This window comes from Glycine max, chromosome 2, assembly GCF_000004515.6.
Source record: "Glycine max cultivar Williams 82 chromosome 2, Glycine_max_v4.0, whole genome shotgun sequence".
In the NCBI taxonomy this organism is placed as follows: Eukaryota; Viridiplantae; Streptophyta; class Magnoliopsida; order Fabales; family Fabaceae; genus Glycine; species Glycine max.
In genome coordinates, this window is record NC_016089.4 from 5,820,730 (window position 1) to 5,845,148 (window position 24,419).

The 24,419-nt window shown below is 32.1% G+C and overlaps 2 protein-coding genes across 3 annotated transcripts; one reads left to right on the forward strand and one right to left on the reverse strand.

The window, feature by feature from the left end:
* Positions 1-3,966: 3,966 nt before the first annotated feature.
* Positions 3,967-8,057, reverse strand: LOC100793331 (uncharacterized). Its single transcript, XM_003518084.4, has 2 exons — positions 7,172-8,057; positions 3,967-4,942 (listed from the first exon to the last, which is right to left on the reverse strand). The coding sequence occupies exons 1-2, from the start codon at positions 7,724-7,726 to the stop codon at positions 4,232-4,234; spliced, it is 1,266 nt and encodes a 421-aa protein (XP_003518132.1). The 5' UTR covers positions 7,727-8,057; the 3' UTR covers positions 3,967-4,231.
* A 9,253-nt stretch (positions 8,058-17,310) lies between these two features.
* LOC547546 (precursor monofunctional aspartokinase) lies at positions 17,311-24,026 on the forward strand. 2 transcript variants are annotated; one of them, XM_006574407.4, is made up of 14 exons: positions 17,311-17,454; positions 17,636-18,146; positions 18,257-18,339; positions 18,473-18,513; positions 19,641-19,795; positions 19,958-20,107; positions 20,230-20,325; positions 20,409-20,525; positions 21,950-22,069; positions 22,163-22,255; positions 22,334-22,456; positions 22,674-22,790; positions 23,121-23,183; positions 23,572-24,012. In XM_006574407.4, the coding sequence occupies exons 2-14, from the start codon at positions 17,751-17,753 to the stop codon at positions 23,710-23,712; spliced, it is 1,695 nt and encodes a 564-aa protein (XP_006574470.1). In that variant the 5' UTR covers positions 17,311-17,454; positions 17,636-17,750; the 3' UTR covers positions 23,713-24,012. The 2 variants fall into 2 exon arrangements, with proteins under 2 accessions (XP_006574470.1, NP_001238151.2); NM_001251222.2 differs by having other exon boundaries at positions 17,315-17,454; positions 22,334-22,450; positions 23,572-24,026.
* The last annotated feature ends 393 nt before the right edge of the window (positions 24,027-24,419 follow it).

The following is a 24,419-nucleotide window of genomic DNA, read 5'->3' on the forward strand; positions in this document are numbered from 1 at the left end:
CCTTTTGACGACTTCTACAACATGGAGGAAAGAAAGATCTACCAAGTTGCAGTTTCTAATAATATACACATGGAATTTACTTTTATGGATACAATATTGAAGTAATTTCATAAGGAGTTGATCACTTCTTCTATGTTACAGTGCCTTATTTCACTGAAGATGGCTGAAATTTCAAATTTGTCACAGGTTAAATTACTCTTGCAGGCCAAGAAAAAAAGAATTTGGTAAAAAAAATTTCGGGTGGATGAATATGTGATGTGATATCATTAAGCCAAAGAGGTGTCAATTGCTGAGAGTATTTCTAGTTCCATACGGTTTGGAAAGTACACCAATCAGGCTGCAGTAAACTGACTACTTGGTCGTATCTACGAAAGATCAATAAACGCCCCCTTCCCTTCGGTTTCTTCAGTTTGACTTTTGTTTTGCTTGTGTGGAAAGGTAAAAAAAAAAAAAAAATGCTACTCTAATTAAAATTAGGTGAAAATTACTTTTTAAAGCAAAAATACTTTTTTTGCTAAAGGATCTAGACTCTTATTTTTGTTTTTATATATTGAATCTACATTGGAACACAAATCACATTAATTTTAACCGCAAACTAAACATGCACTTTTTCTTCCAGGTTCAATTTTCGGAACGTTTTTTCCTAGTATTGTTACAAATTTTGTTTCACTTTTTTTGGATTTGGATTTGGCTCCAATATGAATGATTCAATTTTTTTTATTTATGGGTTAAATTATCAAAGTCAATTATTCCGTTTTTTTATTCATCTTAATGCTTCGTTTCATTTGAGAAAAAATAGAGAAAATGAAATAAAAAGAAGTAAAAAATGGATAAATATTAGACTTTTTTAAATAATTTCAGTTTGATCTAATTTATCAATTGTGATAGTAAAAAAACTGCCATGATTGAAAAGAAAAACACATTTCTATGTAAAAAGATTGCTTCCAGATGTTACACTTGTAAAATGTTGCTTAGTGGAAATTATTTATTTGCATAAAAATGTGTTGTTATTGTTAATGCTAAGAAAATTAATTGTTATGTTGATAATTGTATGATTTATTTTGGTCAAGACGTACAGAGAATTATGAGAATGAAAATCTTGTCAAAAATCAAAGTACTTTCCTTGAAGGTTGGGTTGCACAAATATAAAGAAATTGTGGTAAAGTTAATGTTTTATTTTTCAATGATATCTTAATAGTATAGGTTGTTTATGACACCCTTTATTTATCATATCGACTAAACTAACTAATATAAAGATTATCTCCCTGAAAAGATACACGTGATGTATATCAAACAGATAAGCCACTTCTAAAGTACATATATAACCGTAGTCATTTATCATTAATTAAGTTAGATTGCATTCTATTCTTAATATTTTAAAATTAAAAATTCCCCCTTAATTAAGGTTGAAGGACGTGAATTGTGAGTGCCAAGTTCAAATGCTCGCAATGTGCTCCATCTCTTTCCTATTCTCTTATTCTCTTTTTCTTGTAAGGTTTGCTATGAGCCTCCCGTTCAACACCCAAAAAAACATCTTCAAGTAATATTATTAATCAGATTTGGCTCAAGATGTTACTTTTAAAGGTTCAAATTGAAAGAAATGTGGAACAAAAATTATCACAATTGAGACTGCGAATACAAAAGACAATTCTTAAAGGTATGGCATAAAATTTTTCCATGTTAACAGGCTAGTAATTGAAATATGGAGGAGAGAAATAGAATGAAAAACACTTAATTTGGTGGTAGAAAATGACATCTAAAGAAAAATATCATCTATGGTAATTGGTAAATGCTCAAACAAATATGCTATAGATATCAAGAAACTGAAGAGCAGGATACCAACAATGGCAGCTGCATAATCCAACCTAGATGAACTGGAAGACTTCTTCCCAACAAACTCGCTGGAACTTGGCGCCAGTGGTGGCAAGGATGCCTCTTCCTCAGGAGGAGCTGCCCAATTCATAGGTCTATCAGCACTTGGAGTGGGAAAAAAAAGAGATAATACCAGGTGCTACCACATAAGGTTTTGGAGAAGCTGAAATTGTTGGCTCGGTACTTGATCTGAGAGCTAGTGAATCGGCTAACAAGACAAACAGAAAGACAAAGGAAGATAACTTGGAGCTAGTGGCCATGAAATTCTGAGAACTTCGGCTAAACAGAAGGATGCAAATAGTGATGTAGTAAGGGAATTTTGGTGAACTTTACCAATGTGTGTGTGACAATGTATACTTGAATTTGGTAATACGTCATACGGGAAAGGCAGAGGAAATGCAATTAGGGGTGTGCAAAAACTAGTTTGATAAAAAAACCAAACCAAATTGGTTTCTAACTTCTGTTGTCTCTTTGCACATGTATTTATGAATGTCTTTGGTTTCTCTTTATTTTGTTTGTTGTCATCAGTACAGAAAAGATTCCATTTTCCTAAGGGATGAGAAGGAATTGAACCAGTGCAGGAGACAATGCACTTGTGCACAACATGTACTACAGCAACTAATGATAGGTTCTTTCACATGATGAAGTTTTTGGAGTTTTGAATACACTGGTCCCTTTTATTCCACGCTTTTGCTGCTGCTTTCCCTACCCCATGTGACCTGGCTTGCATAAGTCCACCAGCCATGATAAGGCCAATCAATGGCTAGTTGTGAAAATTTTCGGTGAGTAAATTAAGTATACTCAAGTTAAAGATAGACATACAAAAATTTAACAGAATAATAGGCATTTAATGATAATGTAAAAGTTTTTAATCAATAAAAAATTATAATCAGTATAACTTTTAAAGTAATTATTATACAAATTAATAAATTTAACATGTCGGTTTTTGATGATGACAATGTAAAACAGTTTACAATGTCATTACATGTATTATTTATTCAAAACTTAAGTAAGTTCTACAGTATAATACCATGCCAAATAAAATGGGTCTAGAAGTTTTCATATATCTTGGAATCATATCTTGTACTTGGTTCAACAGGCTTAACATCACAAAGTCTTGTGTTTGAACTTGGGAACAAAGGGGAAAAAAGGATAATAGAAGCAAAAGTTTACCTCTTTAAATGAGTACCTGATCCAACTTTGATTAGTTGAAATTCAAAGTAGCTTTTAGATAATAATGGTATGATTGGTATATACCTAAAAAAAAGTGAAACAAATTTAAAATTCAGCATACCAAATTTTTTCAAAGGATTTAATTCAGAATGTTGTTAGGTGCACCCAGCATTATTGCTAGTGCACCCAACATTCTTTAAAAATGGTCAAATTACCCCTGCCTTCTTTCTCCATTTACGGATCAACTTGATCCGTAAAAGACTTACAGATCAACTTGATCCGTAAGTCTTAAAAATCAACTTGTGGATCAACTTGATCCATAAAAGACTTACAGATCAACTTGATCCGTAAGTCTTAAAATTCAACTTGCGGATCATCTATATCAACTGCGGATCAACAAAAATCTATGCAGATCAACTCATTGCATATGCGGATCAACCTGAATGAGCTGGGTGCACAAAAATATTTTTAAAAATACACAAGGGTAATTTTATCTTTTCACATTAAGTAATGGGTGCACCAGCAATAATGCTGGGTGCACCTAGCAACACCCTTTAATTCACTGAAACCAAAATGTAAAATAAAGGGATACTGGTCACGGTTGAAGTTGCTGCACTAGTTAGCTCCCAGATCCTTGAAGCATGAAAAAATACCATTACTTACCATGTGTGACTCACATGACAGAAGAGTAGTAGCATGGTCCCTGCAGCATGCTACAGTAATGGTGACAAATTAAAGATCAGAGTACGGAATAAAATGAGAGATCTTTTGCTGGTGACCCCACTCTGACTAACAAGAATCCCTCACCTATAGACAGTGGTCCAATTCGTACATAACAAAAGTTCAAGTATAATTCTAGAACAAAATTTAACTGTCATATCACTAAGATTAAGATAAAATACTATCTTCAAAGCTATTGAATTCCAAAACAATTGTATCTTTTTAAGTACATGGAAATACATGGCATGTAGATGTATAACAACTTCAGTAATGCTACAAACCAAAAAGAATTAATACAACAATCCAACTCCTGCATCATTCCTCTTTTGGAATAGACCAGTGCAGAAATAAATAAAGGTTACAATAAAAGGCCACGAATTTTGTGAATCGGTGAATATCAACAACCAACTAAATTTGTATACAAACCAATGCCAAAAATTCAGATTATTAAGTACAACTTCTCTAACTAGAGAAGCCTAAGGTGTGCCGTATCATTCAGCCTTTTAATCTGCCAACCAGTTCTCAGAGAATGCTGCAACACAGTCACTGAAGAGTCTTCTATGCAAAACTTATGTGACATCAGAGGACTACATCCAAGAAGGCCAGTCAGGAGACACTTTATTGGCACAGAATGAGTAAATAGTCCTATACAAGACACAGTTGGTGAAAAGCTGTTGAAACCAGAATTATGCAGAGAACTTTGGTGGTTTACGTTGCCAGAAGAAATTTCGTCTTCAATTTCATCACCAGTAGTTGTCACAAATTGTAGCCTGCTCTTACCAGACTTTTTCCTTGAGAATGCAGGCCGGTGCCTGTTGAGCAAATCCCATTGGTTTGGAGGGAGAGAAGGTCCATCTTGGTCGTGAATTGAGTTAGTGAGAAGAGCATGGGAGTTGTGCTGTGCAAATGCCTGGCTGTCATTTTGATGTGATGATAAGTCAAATCTCAATTTTTCATGTAATGCAAGGATAGTTCCATTTAAGAAGTGAATCATCCGGAATTCTACTTGTCTAAGTGATTCACCAGAAGGTGCAGTAAAATCTGGCTGGAACCTGTCAATTAAGCCCTGAATTTCGGGAGTATATATTTCTGATCGAAGGCAGCCTTCCCAATTCCCTTGACTAATCTCTGCAAGAGCATCTGAGGATTGAATTTGTTCCTCTGAAAAATTGACTTCCTGTCCATAGGAACTTTAAAGAATAAGATTTCAAGCACAAGATTCTAGAATGTAGTTAGTCCTTTTCTCATTGGCAGTTATGCAACCATGAACCATCAGAAGTGAAATAGCTGAAGACACAAAGTTCATTGTAAAATAATCATGCTGCTACTACAGATTCATGTAAACTAATTTCTGGAGTTTATTTTGTTCATGCCTTCCAACTATTGAATACACTCAACCACATCTTTCTGAACAAGATTATTTAGTGCCTAGCATCAAAACCATAGTGGTCGTTGGAGTTTTTACCATTTCCACCTTTTCCATTTTGCATTGATCAAATGGAGAATTAACATCTATTACTTCTATTCATACGAATCAGCATCCAATTTCATAGATATGTTATTTAATCTTGCATTTACCCACCTAGTATCAATCAATCTTTAGAACAACCACCGCATTTTTAGCCAATTGCAAGTGAAAATATTCAACATGAATTTTATAGAGTAAAAACACATTCTGGTCCTTTAAAGTTATACACATCACGTTGGTCTTCCATTTATCATCAACACCCTCAATGATAATTAATGCCACTAATTTTATTCTTTGAGGACAAATTTGATGGCAAGAAAATGACATTACAGGACCAATTCAATGTGACATATACCTTGGAAGACTTATTTGATGTATGTATGAATAGAGGACCAATATGATCTCACATATATCCTTAGAGGATCAAAACAGATATTTACTAATTTAAAAGTGAACTAGCGGGATACAGGGTGTGTGTAATCTTTAAAAAGCCTTATATCTTAGTAGGAGGCGGCTGGATTTTAATAAAAAGGTGTTTGGCTAGTATTTTTTATCTCAATCAATAAGGCAATATGTGAATTTCATAAGCATCTAGCATCATATGCAACTAATTGTTCCTTTAAGCATTACATGCTCATCTATCATTATTATTACCGATACAGTCAGCTAACATCTGGAAGATAATATATGCTAGCTACCCTACTTTCTTCCATGTGTTTTTAACTCAGGTTTAACCTATGACGTCATCCACTAGTTTCAAATTGAACAAAAAATTAGATCAACAAACTTTGTAAACAAAGATAATTGGAAAGAAATTGAGTAAAATAAAATGCCAAACTTCTCTTAACTTTTTCCAATTTTAGTTTTGTTTACTGTTCTAGGTGTAATTAAGTTACAGAAAATCCAAAATGGCAACAGACATGAGTTTTATGCTAAATTTCATGTTACAAGGGAGATGATTTGAAGCCAATATCAATTCTCTAAATATTAGAGGAGAAAACCAACTAAGCTGTTTAAGAGGATACATCTGCTTCTCATAATCCTAAAAGTAGCAGAGTTCCACAGAGCATACTAGCCTTAACAACAATCCAAAAACACAGTATATTCAACACACGAAAGATGTTCTAAGAAAGTAAAACATGTTATTATATTAAAATAACAAGCAAGCACACTCATTGTTGCTATCCACATTTATGATCAGTCAAGGAATCAGATCAACCATTTCCAATTTCATGTTCTCATATTTATAAATCCAACACCATGTCCCCATCTTCAACTTTAAACTCAACCATTTAGAGCTCATGACCAAGCACAACCTGATTAAAGTTACTCAATCAAAGCCCAGACTTCAATTGCTAAAAATTCAAAGCATATAACAAACACACACACACAGAGATATAAGGTTGGTCTAGTGGTGAAGGGAGAAGGAAAGGGGGGAGAGATTGTGGGTTTGAATTCCCGCTAACAAAAAACTACCAATACTAACAAATAACATTTGCCGTTAAGAAAATAAATATATAACAAACACACAATCCAGAAATCAGACACAACACGACACATTATGGTACACAACTCAGCTAATGTACAAACAAGCAATAAAGCCTTATCTCACTAAGTAAGGTTAGCTACACCGATCACACCATGCCAGTCGGATTGGTTACAATACAATGTACATAATAAGTTTAAAATTAACATAAAACACAAATCTCATCAAGAGAAACAATCAACGATATAAAGGCAAACATAAGTCACTATTGTCTAATTTTTAAGATATTCTCATTTATCTTTCTACAAAAGCTTTAAAAACATAAAATGCAGTTAGAAGCATTCAAAACACATGGCAATAACACATGTAGAACACACATACACAAACACTACTGTTTCAAAATGTAAGTGATCCTTGCACACAATTGAACACATTCAAACTGAGGAAACTACCTTGCACACCGACACCGCCATGGACCGCGCCCGATTCAGCGGCGACGAATACACGGCGCTGAACCGAACCCCCTGCGACTTGAGAAACACGGCCAGAGCCCTGGCCTGGCGCTTCCCGTTGACGGTCAGCGCAGCGGCGGGGCAGCGGCCGCCGACCAAGTCCGGAGCCAGATTCAGCTCGCACTCGCCGTGGCTGATTAGGAAAACCTCCGTCAACGCCTCGTCGTCCGGCACGGTGACTATCCCGTTCCCCGAAAAGCTCCGGGACAGTGCGGGCGGCGGCGGGCCGAGAACGTTGTAGGGGTCCCAGACCTTGATCGAGGGGCCGAGCCGAGGCGTCCCGAGCGACGAGAGCTGCGGCGAGAGCGGAGAAGCGGAGGCATGGCACGGCAGCATCTCGGGCTCCTGCTCCAGAACCTTCTTCACCATGTGGTTGCCCAATTGGGCCCGGCCCATCAAGGGCCCGTTGAGGTTCCTCTCGTCATCTTCTTCTTCCTCCTCTTGTTCCTCTTCTTCGCTGTCTTCCAAACTTTGCACTGATTGGCTCGCACCCATTTTTACGCGAAACGGCGTGGGATCGTGCGAGATGCAGGGGTTTATCGCTCCGATTTGAAACACATCGCGTGGCGGGGTTTGGGTTTGGGATCTGAATAGGGTTGGGGGAGTTAAGTGGGTGAGTGAAAATGAAGAGAAATAGATCTCGATGTGGCGTTTTCGATCTTCATTTCAACGTTCTTCTGAGCTAAAATGTAAAATCTACCGTATTCATTCTGTGTTTGTGTATAAAAATATGGTGTGAACTGTGAAACCATGAAGACGAAGACGAAGGGAGCCACCTTTCGGTCACGGACTACGCATTAAATCTCGTCTTACCTCGTTAGTTTTTTTTTTTTCTGTTTTACTAAAAAAATAATACTATAATTATATTCGACAAAATTAATTGTTAAAATAATACTAAATATAAAATAATTAATTATGATTTATTTTATAAAATAACAAATAAATAAATATATCAAAAGATAAATATAAAATCTAGAAACTAAAAAAAATATTAAAAACTATTAAGCTATTAAAAATTTATTTACTGAAATATTTTCTCAAACATATCCCCACACGCTGAACTATTTTACGTTAATAACCTGAACAAAAAAATAAATACCCAAATATAAACTGCCTTTATTTGCTTTACATGTTCATTTTCAAAGATTTTTTTATTTATGTATCATTTAACAGCCTAAGAAAAACGTTAGTTAGATTGTTTTTAATTTATTCCCCAAAAAATGCTTTTAGTTAAAATTTTATTTATTTGATTTTTAAGTATTTTATACATTTTAAAAAATAATTTAAGTATTGATAGTGTAAATTTTTTATGTTATTTAATTGCAAATTTGTAAAAATTTGTAATATTTATCTTTGAACACACATTAAATACTCAACTTATTTATAAAGTTTTTTCATACAGAATAAAAATAACAATAAATAGGTTATTTATTGAAATAATTCTACTAAAATATTCTTATTCTCCATAAATATATTACTTGTAACTATTAGGTGATTAATGGTGGTGGTCGAAAAATTGCATCCCTATATCCTTAAACAACATCAAATATAAGATGGGAAGTCAATATATGTGCATCAATTATGTTAACTTGTAGATATATAGACAATTGAACGTGTAATTTTATCATTGAATTTCTAATTTTTCTTTATTCTTTGACTAATCCTATGAAAAGTAAGGAATATGTCCCTACAAAGGATCAAAAGAATATAATATTAACTTGATCATTAATGTTATAGACTTGGTGTCTATCTTTTATCTATCGTATGATCTATCATAGGAAAACTCAACATTTTTTTATGCATTTTCATATGCAACTTTGAAACTTAATATTTATTTGGATTAAATCAAAACAATTTAAGGATCATGATTCACCTTATGACTCAACATAAATCGATTATGTTAGCTAGAATTGATGTAAATAATTTTTACATTGGTTGTAAATAGAACCAATGTAGTACTTGCACAAATCAAATTCCAAAATACTTAGATATGTGTTCTCTCCCCGTACCATAGAAATCCCCACACCAAAGACCCAAATCAAAGCAATGGAAACTTCATCAACAACAAACCACCCCAGTGAAGGAAGAACATTCTTCAAGGCAAGTATCAAACTAATTTGTATAATAAACTTCAATGTGTAACTCAAAAAATAACCTTACAATCAACAATTAACTAAAATTAAAAAAAAGCAACAACACACAATACACAAAATAATTGAGAAAATATCAAGGGAGAAAAAAAAAGTAGCAAGTGTAATGGAAAACAAAGTCAAGTGTTTTGGAAAGTCTTGAAAATGCACTCTTTATCCACTTTCTTCTTCCTCACCTCCATGGGCGGATCCATCTTTCTCTCCCTTCACCTAGCACTTTTCTATCCCATTTGATGTTGTCATACCTTGTTTTTGCTCTTCATCTTCACCGTCAATAGAGTTCTCTCCATCTTCACGAAGGTCAGTCATGTGAAGCTTTTGTTGCTTGTATCGACGTCGATCACACAGAGGCCATCACAAAGGGGAAGTTGAGGCGACAAAGAGAGAAATTACAAGGAAAGTGATGCCACATGCAATGGTTACGACACTGAGTTTGGAGAGTCTGTAGGGAGGGTTTGAGTTTGATTCAGAAGAGAAAAGGAATTTGTGAGAGCTGAGAGAGAAAGGGAATGCAAGTAAGGAAGCATGTTCTCGAAGAAAATCTCGGCAAGCTTTAGAGAGGTTGAAGGGTGTGTTTAAGAAACCCTAGGGTTATATGGGTTGTGAGAGAGAAATGAATTAGTGCTTGAGAAAATGAGAGAAATAAATGTGTTTGTAAACTTTTTTACGTAGGTTAAAAATGGAATTGATTTAGAAAGTTTATATTGATTTTTTAAAATGACACAACACATTTTTAACTTTGATTTTTGTATAATTGATATAATATAGACGATGTAAAATATTTTTTTTTTCCTACTAGTGTGCTCTCATCCTTTCTCCCTCAGATAATATTGTACACACATAGTTAATGTACATTTGTCTCTTCAAGTTTCTTTTTTGAGCAAATTGCAGTAATTTCCCCTAAGGTTTACTCTAATTATACATGTATCATTTTTTCTTTTTCTTTTTTTCTTCTTCTTCTCCTTTTACAAATCCCCCCCCCCCCCCTAACCTTTTGCCATTGGTTACACTTGCTCCCCATAATCCCTTAACATCGTTGGTCCATTAACTCCCACAAATCATGCATGTGCTCAACACATGTTTCTTAATAAATTTATTGTCTAAAATGCCCTTGCATGTCTTCATTGTGGGCACTCATTAAATTTGGACAAATTTATAATGATTGGTATATTATTACAATATTTATTCTAGTACACTGGTACAATATTTATTTTGGATAATTTCTATTATGATTGTTAATCAATATCGTGGTTATTATTATGTTTGTAATAGATTTTATTTGATTCCATATTTTTTAAGTGATTATTGTAATGTTTTGCTTGCAACGATAAAAAAAAAAAAGAAAAATTTACCCTAAAAATATATTTTACCCTTAAATGAAATGAAATTTGAGGTCTAACAAATTAGTCTAATAGAAATATATTGATATTTTGGTTGAACAAAAAATTGCTGACATTTATGTCCAATAAAAAATTACTGACATTTTGATACAATGAAAAATTACTGAAATTTTGGTCCAATGATGATAACTTACTGACATTTTGGTCCTATGGAAACATACTGACATTTTAGTTGAAAAAAAACTATGGATATTTTCATCCAACAAAAAATTAATGACATTTAAGTCTAATGATGATAATTTACTGACATTTTTGTTTAATTTATTCAGCAGTCATGTTGACAATCAATTCTGTGACATTTTCGTTTCTCTGTGTCACGTAGGCTTTCTCATTAACGATAATGGACAGAAGTTAACGGATAGATGAATTTGTTGCACTTTTTACACTTTCGAAAACTAAAAATTGAATTTTCATCTTTTAGGGATGAATTTATCAACAATTTACACATTTAGAAACAAAAATAACTATTTATCCTTAATTATTTCAAATTAAATTATAAATAAATAGTAGTAGGTGAGTTCCTTGTGAGACTAAAAAAATAATTTAAAGTATTAAGATGAGAGCTATTATTGAAATAAAAAATTTAAGAAATCTTAAAAAAATATAACACTGTAAGATCTAAAAAAAATTATTAAAATCTCAAAATAAGATGTTGGTAAACCTCATTTATGATGGTTGGTGGTGAATCCAAGTGAATCAATGGTGGAAATGGAATATCTCTTGTCCTGATTAACCCACTGAAATGGGATTCGGCGCACCGTCCGAACAGAAAAAGCAGTGGTCCCCGCCTTTGTTGGAATGAACCCCACTAATAATAATGAGTCCAAATTCTTCATCTTTCAAACTTTATATCCCATGTTGTAGCCCACTTCACCACGCATCTAAAGTACATAATGTAGCCAAAAGAGTATATATTATGTTTTATGATATATACAATAGCTCATGAATAATTTAAGGCAACTCTTTTATTATGGACGTAAATGTAGCTCGAGTCTCACGTGAATGGAGCTGGGGCAAATATTTTAAGTGGACATTATAAATTTAAAGCTTGATTAAGATTCTTTACTAAATTAAATACATTTTCAGCAAAAGTAACTTTACAATTGTTTTTGCTGAATTTAGTAAATTTAAATAATTTTACAAAAAAAATCATTATTTCTGTATATCTCTTTGATTAGTTGAAATTAGGGACGGTAACGAGACAGAGAAGGAGTAAGTATTTCTTAAGTGAATATCTATGATTTTCTAAAATATTTGTGGATATCTACTACTTCGTAAATATTTTTTAAAATATAAAACTAAAAAAAAGTATAAAATACAAAAGCTTCACACCGTGTTCAAGATAATGAACCCAACGAAGCACGTTGATTGTAAATTGGCATTTATGTTGGTAACTGAATAGTGTATATGCAGATGTAGTGGAAATGTCTCTGGTGTAGTATTTCATGATTTTGGTTTCAACAGTCAGCACTATCTTGTGCATGAACTTACCTGCGGCACACTGAGAGTGAAAGAGTGAGAATTGTGAATCGAAGCTATTCATTGCTTTGTAAGCAGAAATTTGAAAACCTTATTTGATTTTATGAGAGTTCTCGTATTTCAAATCGTGTTTGTGTTGTTGCTGGAAAAAATTGTCTAGTGCTTGAAAATGAAAAGTATTTTAGCCTAAGCTTGAGGCTCATGCTGTCCTATGGTCAACCTCAGTTCAAACTTCAAAGTGCCGGATTAGTCTAAAGAGGTGTTAGCACCTTAGTCTTTCGTATTTATTTTAACACACTTTATAATGTTAGTTAAATTTATTAAAAATTACAAAATTATAAGTAAATTTTAAGCAATAATAGAAAGATATATTAAAAAATGTGTTTAAAAAATGCATTGATGGCATTTATCTTAATCCAAATTATAAAAGCTTGATTGAGGTCAACACCTCTTTCAAGTACAAGATTTCTAAAATACAACGGCAAATAATAAATCATACCTTGGCTTGGAATAAAATTATTATGTCAATGCAAATAATACACTTGCATTAAGATATGGGTGAGAATATACACTAAATGCGTGTGTGGTGTTTACTGGAGTTGTGTGAATGTTTCGACCAAAGAAAAATGGTTGTCCGATATTTTGTTTATAAAGTTTTTGGTCAAACAGTTGAATTACAAAATGTTCACACACATAGATACTAGCCTAAGATTGACTACTTTAGATTAATACACCTGCCTCGATTTATGTATCTTCAAACAATTGCCTTAAAACCCTTTTGCAAAGAAAGCATAGCCTTTCACGTGATCTTCATCTATCTTTATAGCCTTCGAGCATGTTTTACTTCAAACTTCTCTAAGGTTGTGTTTGTTAAAAGATGATAGGAATAGAGTAGATGAAAATAAAGAAAAGGATAGTAAAATAAAGTGAGAAATAAGTAAAATTGTTAGGTTGAAGTAAAATAAAGAAGAGAGAAATAAAGAGAAGAGTGAAAATACATGAAAAAAAATAATATAAGTGAGTTCTATCATTTTTTTTAATTTATTTTTACCTTATTTTTCCTCCAACAAACCCCTAAAATTATTTATATTCTTCCAATATTAATTATGCCAGCTAAACCGAACAAAGCCTAAAGGACTCTTTTCAACCGCTTTTATTTTTCAATTCTTTGAATCATATCTTTCAATAAAATTGACACGGTAACTTTTTCTATTTGTGTTGAACCATCCTGCTTTATGTCATTTCCTTTAACTACATGTTTTCCATAACCTATACACCTTTTATTCCTCGAAAACTATTTAGGTAAAAAATGCCTAGAAAATTTTCTAAAGTAACACCTCCACCGACTAACTTTTATACCCCCAATACCTTTTGCAAACTCAAGGGAGGGTGGAGACCATAAGAGCAACTTTATCGCTAAGTAGTAAGAACATGTTTTTGTTGAATTCTCTAATAAGATGCCTGCTAGCCTTAAAAAATCGTTCTTGTATAAGAACTTTGAAGATTCTTGGCATCACAAAGGCAAAACCTCTCTTTCTCAGACGCAGTGCAGAGTTCATATTGATTTTATCATTGGAGTAAAAAATGGTCAGAGTTCTTGAATCGTAAGTGACAATAAAAAGTCCACAAAAAGTGTGCTAAAGAACCAAAAATGGGTTCTAACAATAAAGTTGTTCTAATATCATCCACATTAAGATTGGATCTTAATAGAGTAAGTCTATTGTAAATGTACAAGAGATATATATAGAGTAAAGACGAATAACAAAGTCAAAATTATCTATAATTTGAATTTAAATTTATCTATAAGTTGAATTTAAATTATAATAACTTATAATTAATTATTCTATTATATCAATAGTCTTTCAATAAGTATGCTTGCAAATTGACCAGGAGCATGAACATAGAGGACTGAGGGCCTTTTACCAAACAAAGAAAATATCATGTTTCATGTGTTTGGTATAGGCATGCATAATAGTATTGTGATCTAGGATATGAGTTAATGGAAGACCTATTCATTAATGAGAGTGAGTAAATATACCTTCTCATTTTAATAAAGTCACATGTATTTATCTTAAAATTTTATATTTTATACCCTTAATTTTATATGTTTGAACCCTCTCACCTATTTTTATGCCAGGATAAACAAATGCATCCATTGTTTTAACAAAATTGTAAATATTTATTATAAAATTTTATATTTTACACCTCTAAATTGATAGTTTTTGTTCAAATTTTCTATTTCAATAATTAATGTGGGTTAATATTATAAAACAATTATATTAATTATTTTATTATTAGTGGATTTTATTTTATGTGATTAAATTAAGTTAGTATGTTACACAACTAAATTAGATTATATAAATTTAAATAAGTAATATCTCTGTTGACTTGTTAGGGGATAATAGAAACCCTATTAAGTTAACATGATATAAAAAGATCATGGTTTCCGACATACAAAGTCGTCATATATAGTTTCTTTTCTTTTCCCTACTTGAGGAGTTAGTACTATTGAGGAATAAAGAGGTTCCGGTTGAGGAAAAACTATGAAGCCACCCGTTACATATAGATATTTAATTTGAAAACATTACTTCCATTCTATTAAATGCTTTAATTTATTTTAAAAAATAAGTATTGACTTTTTTTTTGTATTTTTATATAATAAATATTTTTAAATCAAGATTTTCTATTTTTTATTTCTTAAAATAAAACTCCTTATAAAAAATGTTATTATATCATGCTTGACTTATGCTCTTTTGTTTAGGTGAATTAGATTCAAGATTTACTAAGGTGAAAACAGACTTTAAGATTCAAAAAATACTTATAAATTACCTATTAAAAAAATTCTCACATTAGCAACAAAAATCAAATTCATGTCTTTTTTAGATATGAGTTCCTTATTTATCAACTATACTAATCTTTATTGGTTGTGACTTATTCTCTTAAATACACAATAATAAGAAAAAAATAAAAATTTTATTAAAAATATTTATTGTTGTGTATTAAAAATGTTAATAGTTTTATTTCATACATCTATAAATCCATGATAAATTGTTTATAAAATATTAGAAATATTAATAAGAATACAGTAATATTATAAAATTATACGTCCATTTTATGAATTGTAGAGATAAAAGTAAAATGAGAGAGAGAGAATAAGAAAATAGTGAAAATAGACCGTGAACGAGTGACTAACAATTTCGACAGTGAATGGTCAAAACAAAATATAATTAAACTTCTCAATTAATACTTTGACTGTCTACCATTGGTCCCATGAAAACCTTGGTCAAAACTAAACACAAAAAGAACATTTAAAAAAAAAGTGCTAGTTGCCAAAATAGTACATTTAGAGAAGAAAACTTAAAGTTAATCAAGAATTGAAATTTATTTTAATAATGGGCGTAATGATAAATTGTATTAAAAAATAAATTACTAAAATTTATTTTAATATTTTTATTTGTTAGCTAATTTTTTTAAAATGTATTTTTTTTGTTTCTTTTGAGTGTCAATTTTTTAGAGAATTTTTTATTATATTTTTAAAGTTAAAAATAATGAATAGTTAAAAATATTGTATCATAATATAAATAAAAATTCTCTAAATAAAAATAATAAATTTATTTGTAACATTTTCTTTTTTAAAAAAATTATGAATAGTTAAAAATCTTGTACATAACATAAATAATTTATCACAAATTTTAAATACAATTTATATATTTAAAAGTAGGTAAATGACTATTTTAGATTTAATGGATAAATCAATGATAATTTAGTCTTTTAAAAAATGAAAGTTCTGATTTAATTATGAATATGTAAATAATACAAAAAATAGATCTTACCATTAAGTTTTATAAAACTATTTTATTATTAAATTATAATATTAAATAACACTTTGACATTAACTTGTTCAACAAATATAATTATAGTACTTTTTACTCATTCAATAATTAAATCAAAATTTTCATTGTATAATAAACTAATTTATCCTTTACAAATTCAAGAATCAAAATAATTATTCATTTTTATAGGTATTTTTTATTATAGATTATAAATCTTAATTTAAATTTTAATTATATAAAATAAACACCTGTAGCATACAAAAGCTAAAATACTAGTGTTAAAACAAGCACTTAAATAGTGTATTAAAAAAGGATAAATAGTTATTTTCATCCTTGTATATGTAGAATACTGACAAATTCGTTATCAAAAGATGAACATTCAAATTTTAGTATTGAAAGTGAAAAAGTGTGACAAATCTACCAATCCCTAAACTTTCGTCCATCACAGTCCATGAAAGAGCATATGTGGAACATTCAATGACGAATTTGTTAAGCTCTACACGTCTAGGGACAAAAATAGCATTACAACAGATCATTAAACAAAAAGAAAATATGTATAAGTTAGAACAAATATAATAATAAACATAATCTGTCTATTAATATGAGATTTGTGACATTATCTTATCCAAAATATGAGACTCAAACAAAACATGACAACATATTGTGCTTATTAATCAACATTTTTATTTGAGTCTCATATTTTGGGTAAGATAATCTCACAATTTTCATAACAATAGACAAATTATATTTATTATTATGTTTGTTTTTTTAGTGTTTGTTGTAATGTTATATTTGTAATGATTAAAAAAAATGAAAATAAATTTATATTGTGTATAAATAATTATTTTCATTTCCCAATGTATAGAACACTCCAAAATTCATCATGGAAAGTGATAAAGAAACTTTTTTATTAATGATAACATATAAAAGTTAGCCGTTAAATAACTTTTTTTAATTTCAAAAACTAACATTTAAATTTTTATCTTTATGAAAACAAAAATAATTATTTAGACTAAAAAAACAAACACTTAAAAATTTGCACATTGATTTTGTCGCATAACTTTTTTTAATTTCAGAAACTAACATTTAAATTTTTATCTTTCCGGAAACAAAAACAATTATTTAGGCTAAAAAAAAACAAACACTTAAAAATTTGCACATAGATTTTGTCGCATATATGGAACACATATATAAAACACAATTTGGACCTTTCATGTGTTACATAAATAAAAGTGGAGTGCCGCCACCGTTGCGCCCACACACCTTCCCTTTGTTTCCATTTTCCATTTTCTCATTCTCACTTCCAAAACTCCTCCATTCATTCCTCGCATTTCCATCTTCCAAAGCTCTTTCTCTCAAAGGTTTTTCTTTTTCTTTCTCCATTAACAATTATTTTTACTCATTCTTTTCATGTTTCCTGACTCCATGAAAACAAAAGAACACCAATAAAAATTGTTTTTTTAATCAATTGTTTTGTGTAATTTACCATTTACTGCGATGCCGTGAGGAAATGGAGTAAAGGGTGTCTTCATTTTATTGCAGATCGAGCTTTGGAAAACTTGAGGAAGCATTTGAGTAACAAACCCTTTTTCAGATCCCTGAAGGGTTGTGTTCATTTGTCGAAATAATAACAACTTGCTTGGAACAAGCATAAGCCATGGCAAGCGCGTTGCAGCAGCTTCAAGGGGTTCAAGGGAAACTTGCTGTGAGTATGAGTGTGAGGAGGAGCTTGCATCATTGCAAGTCTCAAATTGGGTTTGCAGCATTTGGTGCTCCTGTTTGTGCAAGGAGAGTTTGGGGCAATAGGGTGGCATTCAGTGTCACTACTTGCAAGGCCTCAACAAGTGATGTGATTGAGAAGAATGCGACTGAGAATGGGATGGTGAGTAGTGAGGGTGAAACCAGTTTCACTTGTGTCATGAAGTTTGGTGGCTCCTCTGTGGCTTCTGCTGATAGGATGAAAGAGGTGGCTACCCTTATATTGAGTTTTCCCGAGGAGAGGCCTATTGTTGTTCTCTCTGCTATGGGAAAAACAACAAACAAGCTTTTGCTGGTATTTTTTTTGCTCCACTTTTTTTTTTTCATGTTGGTTTTTGCACTACTTTGGTTTGTGCTGGTTAAGGATTGTTGTTGAAGAAAAGGGTTGCCTTCTGGTTCTGTTAGGCTGGAGAGAAAGCTGTGAGTTGTGGTGTTATCAATGTATCAAGTATTGAGGAGCTTTGCTTTATAAAAGACCTGCATCTAAGGCAAGAGCAATGAGTTTTCTCTTTTTTTGCTTTCACTAGTGTAGCATAATAATATTTGAAGAAAGAAAAATCACTTTTTTCTTTCCCAGAAGGAATGTTATTTTCTGATTGGATGTTCTCACCTGCATCTCAGGACTGTGGATCAGCTTGGTGTGGACGGATCTGTTATTTCAAGTAAGTTGCTTTTTTCTCATGATGGTTAAGTTGGAGTAGAAGCATTTGAATATTCATTAATTTATTTGTTTAGATAAAAAATTCTTCTCTGATCATTTCACCAGACTAGTTCTGTGTATTCATTTGTGTGTAGCAATAGCATCAATTGGCTTATGTATGGGGGGACATACATTTGGTTAATTCATTCTATTTATGATACCTTTTTGCATATTTGTTGCTGTTTGACTATGTAATTTAATAATTTTGTCTTATGTTGAGAATTGTGATTTCAACATTCAAGTCTATTTTATACAAACATATCCTGAAGAAGTTTGTGAGTGAGTTTCTCTGGTCTTATATCATTGATTAATGACTGTCTTGATGTTATATATGCCAATCCAATCTGGATGTTTATTGTTCAGGAGTTAGAATTAACAATTATTTGGTGCAGTGGAAGAATGAAACATTTTCACATGCAAATCAAGAAGAATTAATGATAAATCAGAGAAATTTTACTCATTACTGCCAAACAATTACAAATCAAAGGCTTCAAATAGAATGCATAAGAAAAAAGAAACTAGGAAAAATAACTTAGAAAAGGAAACTAAACAGGATAGAAACTAATTGTAGGAAATTAATTATCTCAGCAAAATAGAAAATAATTATCATGTGCTGCATCATTTTATATACAACCTGAAGCAGCAGCTACATTGTATATGCATCAATGTCTGTGATGAAATAGACCTTGTATGAGTGAGATGAAATTGTAAACTATAATTGTGATTTTGATATGCTGTCACAGGAAAAAAATGGCATTTCATACTTTGACTTTGTCATGTCATGCACTTTCAAGATTGAATGTCAGCTTATCAAACAATTCAGAGAAAAATAATGTCACTATATATCTCTCAAATCAAGAAAAAGCTAAGAGTCTGGCATAGATTTTGATTATAATTGTAACATTAACCATGAATTTTGTTTTAGAAATTCATAGTCGCTGCAAGTTTTTCATTTCATTTTATCACCTTATGAACTAAACATATTCTATTATATGCCTTCTTTCTTGTCAGTATGGTTGTTTGGTAATTTTCATATGTTTGTACTCATTTTTGTGGCTGACTTCATGTTGCATGTGGAATCATTTCCAGAGCATCTAGAAGAATTGGAGCAACTTCTGAAGGGGATAGCTATGATGAAAGAATTGACTAAAAGGACTCAGGACTATTTAGTCTCCTTTGGAGAATGCATGTCGACAAGGATCTTTGCTGCATATCTTAATAAAATAGGTGTCAAGGCTCGCCAAGTAAGCGCTATCATTTGCCTATTTAATACATATTGTGACTAAAGGTTTTTTAGCATTTTTATTGCTTTCCCATGATAGCCCAACTCTGAGCAAGATTTCAGATTTTGATTTGTTTTCTGTCTCTGGTCATAGTGATTTATTGCTAATTTAATTGTTTGACAGTATGATGCATTTGAGATTGGTTTTATAACAACTGACGACTTCACAAATGCGGACATTTTGGAAGCAACTTATCCAGCTGTTGCAAAGAGATTGCATGGTGATTGGCTCTCCGATCCTGCAATTGCAATTGTTACTGGCTTCCTTGGAAAGGTATTTGTGATGTCATGTTTTTTCAATGCTTCTTTTCATTTCTTTTCTTCTCCAGGATTTTGTGTTACTAAAATGAGAATTCTCTAATTAGAAAAACTTTTGACTTGTTTTTCTTCTTGAAGGCCCGGAAATCATGTGCAGTGACAACACTGGGAAGAGGGGGCAGTGATTTGACGGCTACAACAATTGGGAAAGCACTAGGGTTGCCTGAGATCCAGGTTTGTACAATTGTACATAAAACACACATTTATGCATGTCAAAATGGAGACAAGAAAACCATTAATTTCTATCTCTTAAACAGGTATGGAAGGATGTTGATGGTGTCCTAACCTGTGATCCAAATATATACCCAAAAGCAGAACCTGTTCCTTATTTGACATTTGATGAGGCTGCAGAACTAGCTTACTTTGGTGCTCAGGTACCATTAAATAATTTCATTCACTAATCCAGTTATTTTGACAATATGCCATATGCTTTCTCTCTATGGTTTGAAAAAAATTGTAGATTCCTGATGGAATACCTCATAATAACAATATAATGTGGGTATGTAGAAATGAGCTCTTAGGATTAGTTTCCTTATTTTCTTAGTTTCCATGTTTTCTAATACTTTATGTTTATTTTCCTTATATAGTTAGCATTATTAGTATAAATAAAATAGGAGTGAGTAATTTGGGTTTGGATTTTATCATCCCAATACATCTTATCGTAATACATCACAATATAGAAGTAAATATTATTCTTTTATCGTTAATCCTCTCCCTTTATACCTAAAATCCCATAATTCCAACAATTCTAATTCTAGCTTGCTTTCTTACTTATGCTTGTGTTTTGAATCAAGCTTCCTTATCACTACTTTATAAATGCTGTGGTTTTATTGATTTTCTTGACAGAAAGAAAAAAAAATATTATAGAGAAAGAGAAAAGAAATATCATTGTACAACTATGCAATCCAATAAAGCATCCATCAAAATAGAGAAAGTTAAACAGAGCCTAAGAGGCTAAACAAATGCAACATAAATAAAAAATTCAAAAAATGTTAAACCATGTGGAGAACATTGGAGAGAAGCCATGAACATTATGCTATCTCCCAAAACAGAACAGTCCTTGCAGATAATTCCTTCTGCTCACCCCACTAGAGAACCACATAATATGGGGACAAATTCTAGGAATCCTTATTATTACAAAAATCATAAGTTGCATTGGAAGAGATTGCTCCAAGGTGAAAGTTGGCACCCAACTTTCACTGAACAAGTTGTTCCAAAAGTAAATTAGTTGTCAACAGTGTAAAAATAACAGTTACGGTTTTCAAGCTACACTTGCACATAACACACATATTGAAGAAATAGCTATGGGGATGTGCAAATGTGCAACATGTCATTTGAATTAATCTGAATGAGTGCCACAAAAATGCTTTAGAAAATTTGGGACCATTCAAGCTTCTAAAACTGTTTTTTCATGTTTTACTGTAGGCTGATTTAGTGTTCTAACTGATAGGGATTATAGATGCCCCAATCCCAGAAAATTGTTGAATTAACATCTCCGTTCCTAATTGGATGCTTTTACATTCTTTACTGCTTATTTTGTATAGAATGGTTAACTAGAAGACAATTTTTTGGGCATTAACTAGGCTCTCCAAATAATTTCAGATTTGTTCCATTAATAAGCTTATATACCAGTACTTGTGTTATTACCGAGTCTAGTCAAAAGGATGTTATTGCTCATAACCTTACTTACCACTGTTGTGATGGGCACAATGTGTATCCAAAGATAGACTTGTGCCTTGGGATATCAGAATAATCCCATCAAAGGTGGGTCTAAATCTTTCATTTCTCTGATTCTCAGGTTCTACATCCACAGTCTATGAGACCTGCCAGAGAAAGTGATATTCCTGTTAGGGTTAAAAATTCTTACAACCCTAAAGCTCCAGGTACTCTCATCACCAAGGCAAGAGATATGAGCAAGGTTTGTAGATTTTAGTGTTGGACTAAATAGTAAATCCCATTATCTCAAGGAAGACTCAGACAATGCTTATAAGTTTTCCTTTTCCACCTGCAGGCAGTATTAACAAGCATTGTTTTGAAACGTAATGTGACCATGTTGGATATAGCAAGCACTCGCATGCTTGGTCAGTATGGTTTCCTTGCTAAGGTGAGAGATAATGCCTATCAGACGTGTTCTCCTAGTGGTTGAATCCCTTCCAGTTTTCATACTTCCACATGTATACAGGTGTTTTCAATCTTTGAAGAGTTAGGCATATCAGTTGATGTTGTAGCTACAAGTGAAGTCAGTGTTTCCTTGACACTGGATCCATCAAAGCTATGGAGCAGAGAGCTAATTCAGCAGGCAAGTGTAAGCATTTGTGTTCATTTGATTAGTTTGCTAATGATTGATAATATTTTTGTTGTGTTTTAACTTCCTTTCTTCTAGTGTCAATGATGGTCCTGTTAGTGGACCTCTATCTGGTTGGATATCACCTAGTTTCATACTTAAAAATAAACAAATGCTTGCTCAATGAATTTGTAAGTCAGAATGTGCTAATTGGCTGTCATCCTCTATCTTTGAGCAGGAACTTGACCATGTTGTAGAAGAACTCGAGAAAATCGCTGTGGTGAATCTCCTACAGAATAGATCCATCATCTCTCTCATTGGAAATGTTCAGAGATCATCACTAATATTGGAGAAGGTTCAGTATTATGCTCCCTTTATTTAAATTAGTTGATATCCTAAGTTTCACTTTTGTATAAAAATTTACTCAATTTATCTGGGCCTTTTCCTCCCTCCCTTTTGCTCTGTGTGGGGCCTGCCGGACTGGGGAATGTCATTTTATTTTCTATGGGAAGCCTTGAGGTGCATTTCTGATATTGGAAAAAAAAACCACTGGTTTTATAATGTATTTTTTAAATTTAGGCACAAGTTAATTCATGTCAACCTGCAGGATTATGTTCTGTAATTAGTCTATGTTTAGCTCTTACTGTTGGTGGCTTAAGGAAATGACTGATTGATTCTATTGCAGGCTTTCCGTGTTCTTCGAACCCTTGGCGTCACTGTGCAAATGATCTCCCAGGGTGCATCTAAGGTATCTTCCTAATCCAATTTATATTATCATTCATTATATTAGCTATAAACAATAGTAGCCTTTTTCATCCTCAGTTGCTTACATTGGTTGTTATTATGTGCACTTGGCATGTGCTAAATCATTCAAAAAGGCACTTAAGAATATATGATATTGAGTATTATATTCATGAGAAGCATGTTGAAAACAAACTTTTTTGGGAAAAAGGGAGGGGGTGATGATGAAGCATGCTTTGTATTATTTTCATAGCATAAAATTTGCTCATCAACGTCCATGATCCCTGAGGTGGCTTTCTAAAGTAGAGACATTTATTTTGCGTACAAGTTGAGACCCTGAAGTGGTTTCATTTTCACATATTTATCTATTCTTGTTTTGTTTTGTTTTGTGGCAGGTGAACATCTCATTGGTTGTAAATGACAGTGAAGCAGAGCAGTGTGTGAGGGCTCTCCACTCAGCCTTCTTTGAGAGTGAGCTCTCAGAGTTAGAGATGGATTACAAAAATGGCAATGGTTCTGTTGATGAGTTATCTTAGGGGACACTTGAGTGTGTCAATTCTTTGTCCTAAAGAGTATGTGTCCCAATTTTATATGCTAATGTCAAGCAAGCATTTTTGAATTTCTCCTAGCCTTGTCACTGTGATGTACCAGAACAATGTATTTTACTTGAAGAAATATGCTGGGTTGGGAGGAATGGCAAAGCATTGGTGTATCACTAGTCTTGGTAGTTGGTATTACTAGTGAGTAGTGAGTAAACCTTTGTATTCTTTTGTAGCTGCTTTCAAAAGGTTAATAACCAGCTGCAAATCAATTATTATTGACTATATTATTGAAAATCATGCTTGTCTCATTTTTTTTTATCGTTTAAGGTAATGCATGCATCTTAAGAAAATAAGTAATTACATCAATTTCCAATATAAAATAGTGTTTGATTAAAATACGCTTATTTATTTATAGCACTATTTGTTATGTAGATAGTAAAAGGGATTAAGGTAGTGCAGGTTGAAATACTGACGAATATGGATATATTGAAAAAGAAATACCTTTTTAATATTCTTAGTGACAAATAAATTGAGACAAAAACATTAAAAAAATAACATGTAAAATGAGATGGAGTACCAGGTTACCAATAGTTTCAGGTAAGTGAAGGAAACTCTACCAAAGTCCATGTAGACAGTGAGATTTTTTGAGGAAGTTATTAACAAATATTTAGCATCAATAATATGTTGACAAAAAAAAAAAG

Excerpts from the sequence above, each read along its gene's own strand:
- LOC547546 (XM_006574407.4), top strand. The coding sequence starts at position 17,751 with ATGGCAAGCGCGTTGCAGCAGCTTCAAGGGGTTCAAGGGAAACTTGCT. Across the intron at positions 18,147-18,256 it reads CAACAAACAAGCTTTTGCTG|GCTGGAGAGAAAGCTGTGAG; the intron begins GTATTTTTTTTG and ends TGGTTCTGTTAG. Across the intron at positions 20,326-20,408 it reads TAGGGTTGCCTGAGATCCAG|GTATGGAAGGATGTTGATGG; the intron begins GTTTGTACAATT and ends TCTCTTAAACAG.
- LOC100793331 (XM_003518084.4), bottom strand. The coding sequence starts at position 7,726 with ATGGGTGCGAGCCAATCAGTGCAAAGTTTGGAAGACAGCGAAGAAGAG. Across the intron at positions 4,943-7,171 it reads TGGCGGTGTCGGTGTGCAAG|GAAGTCAATTTTTCAGAGGA; the intron begins GTAGTTTCCTCA and ends TCCTATGGACAG.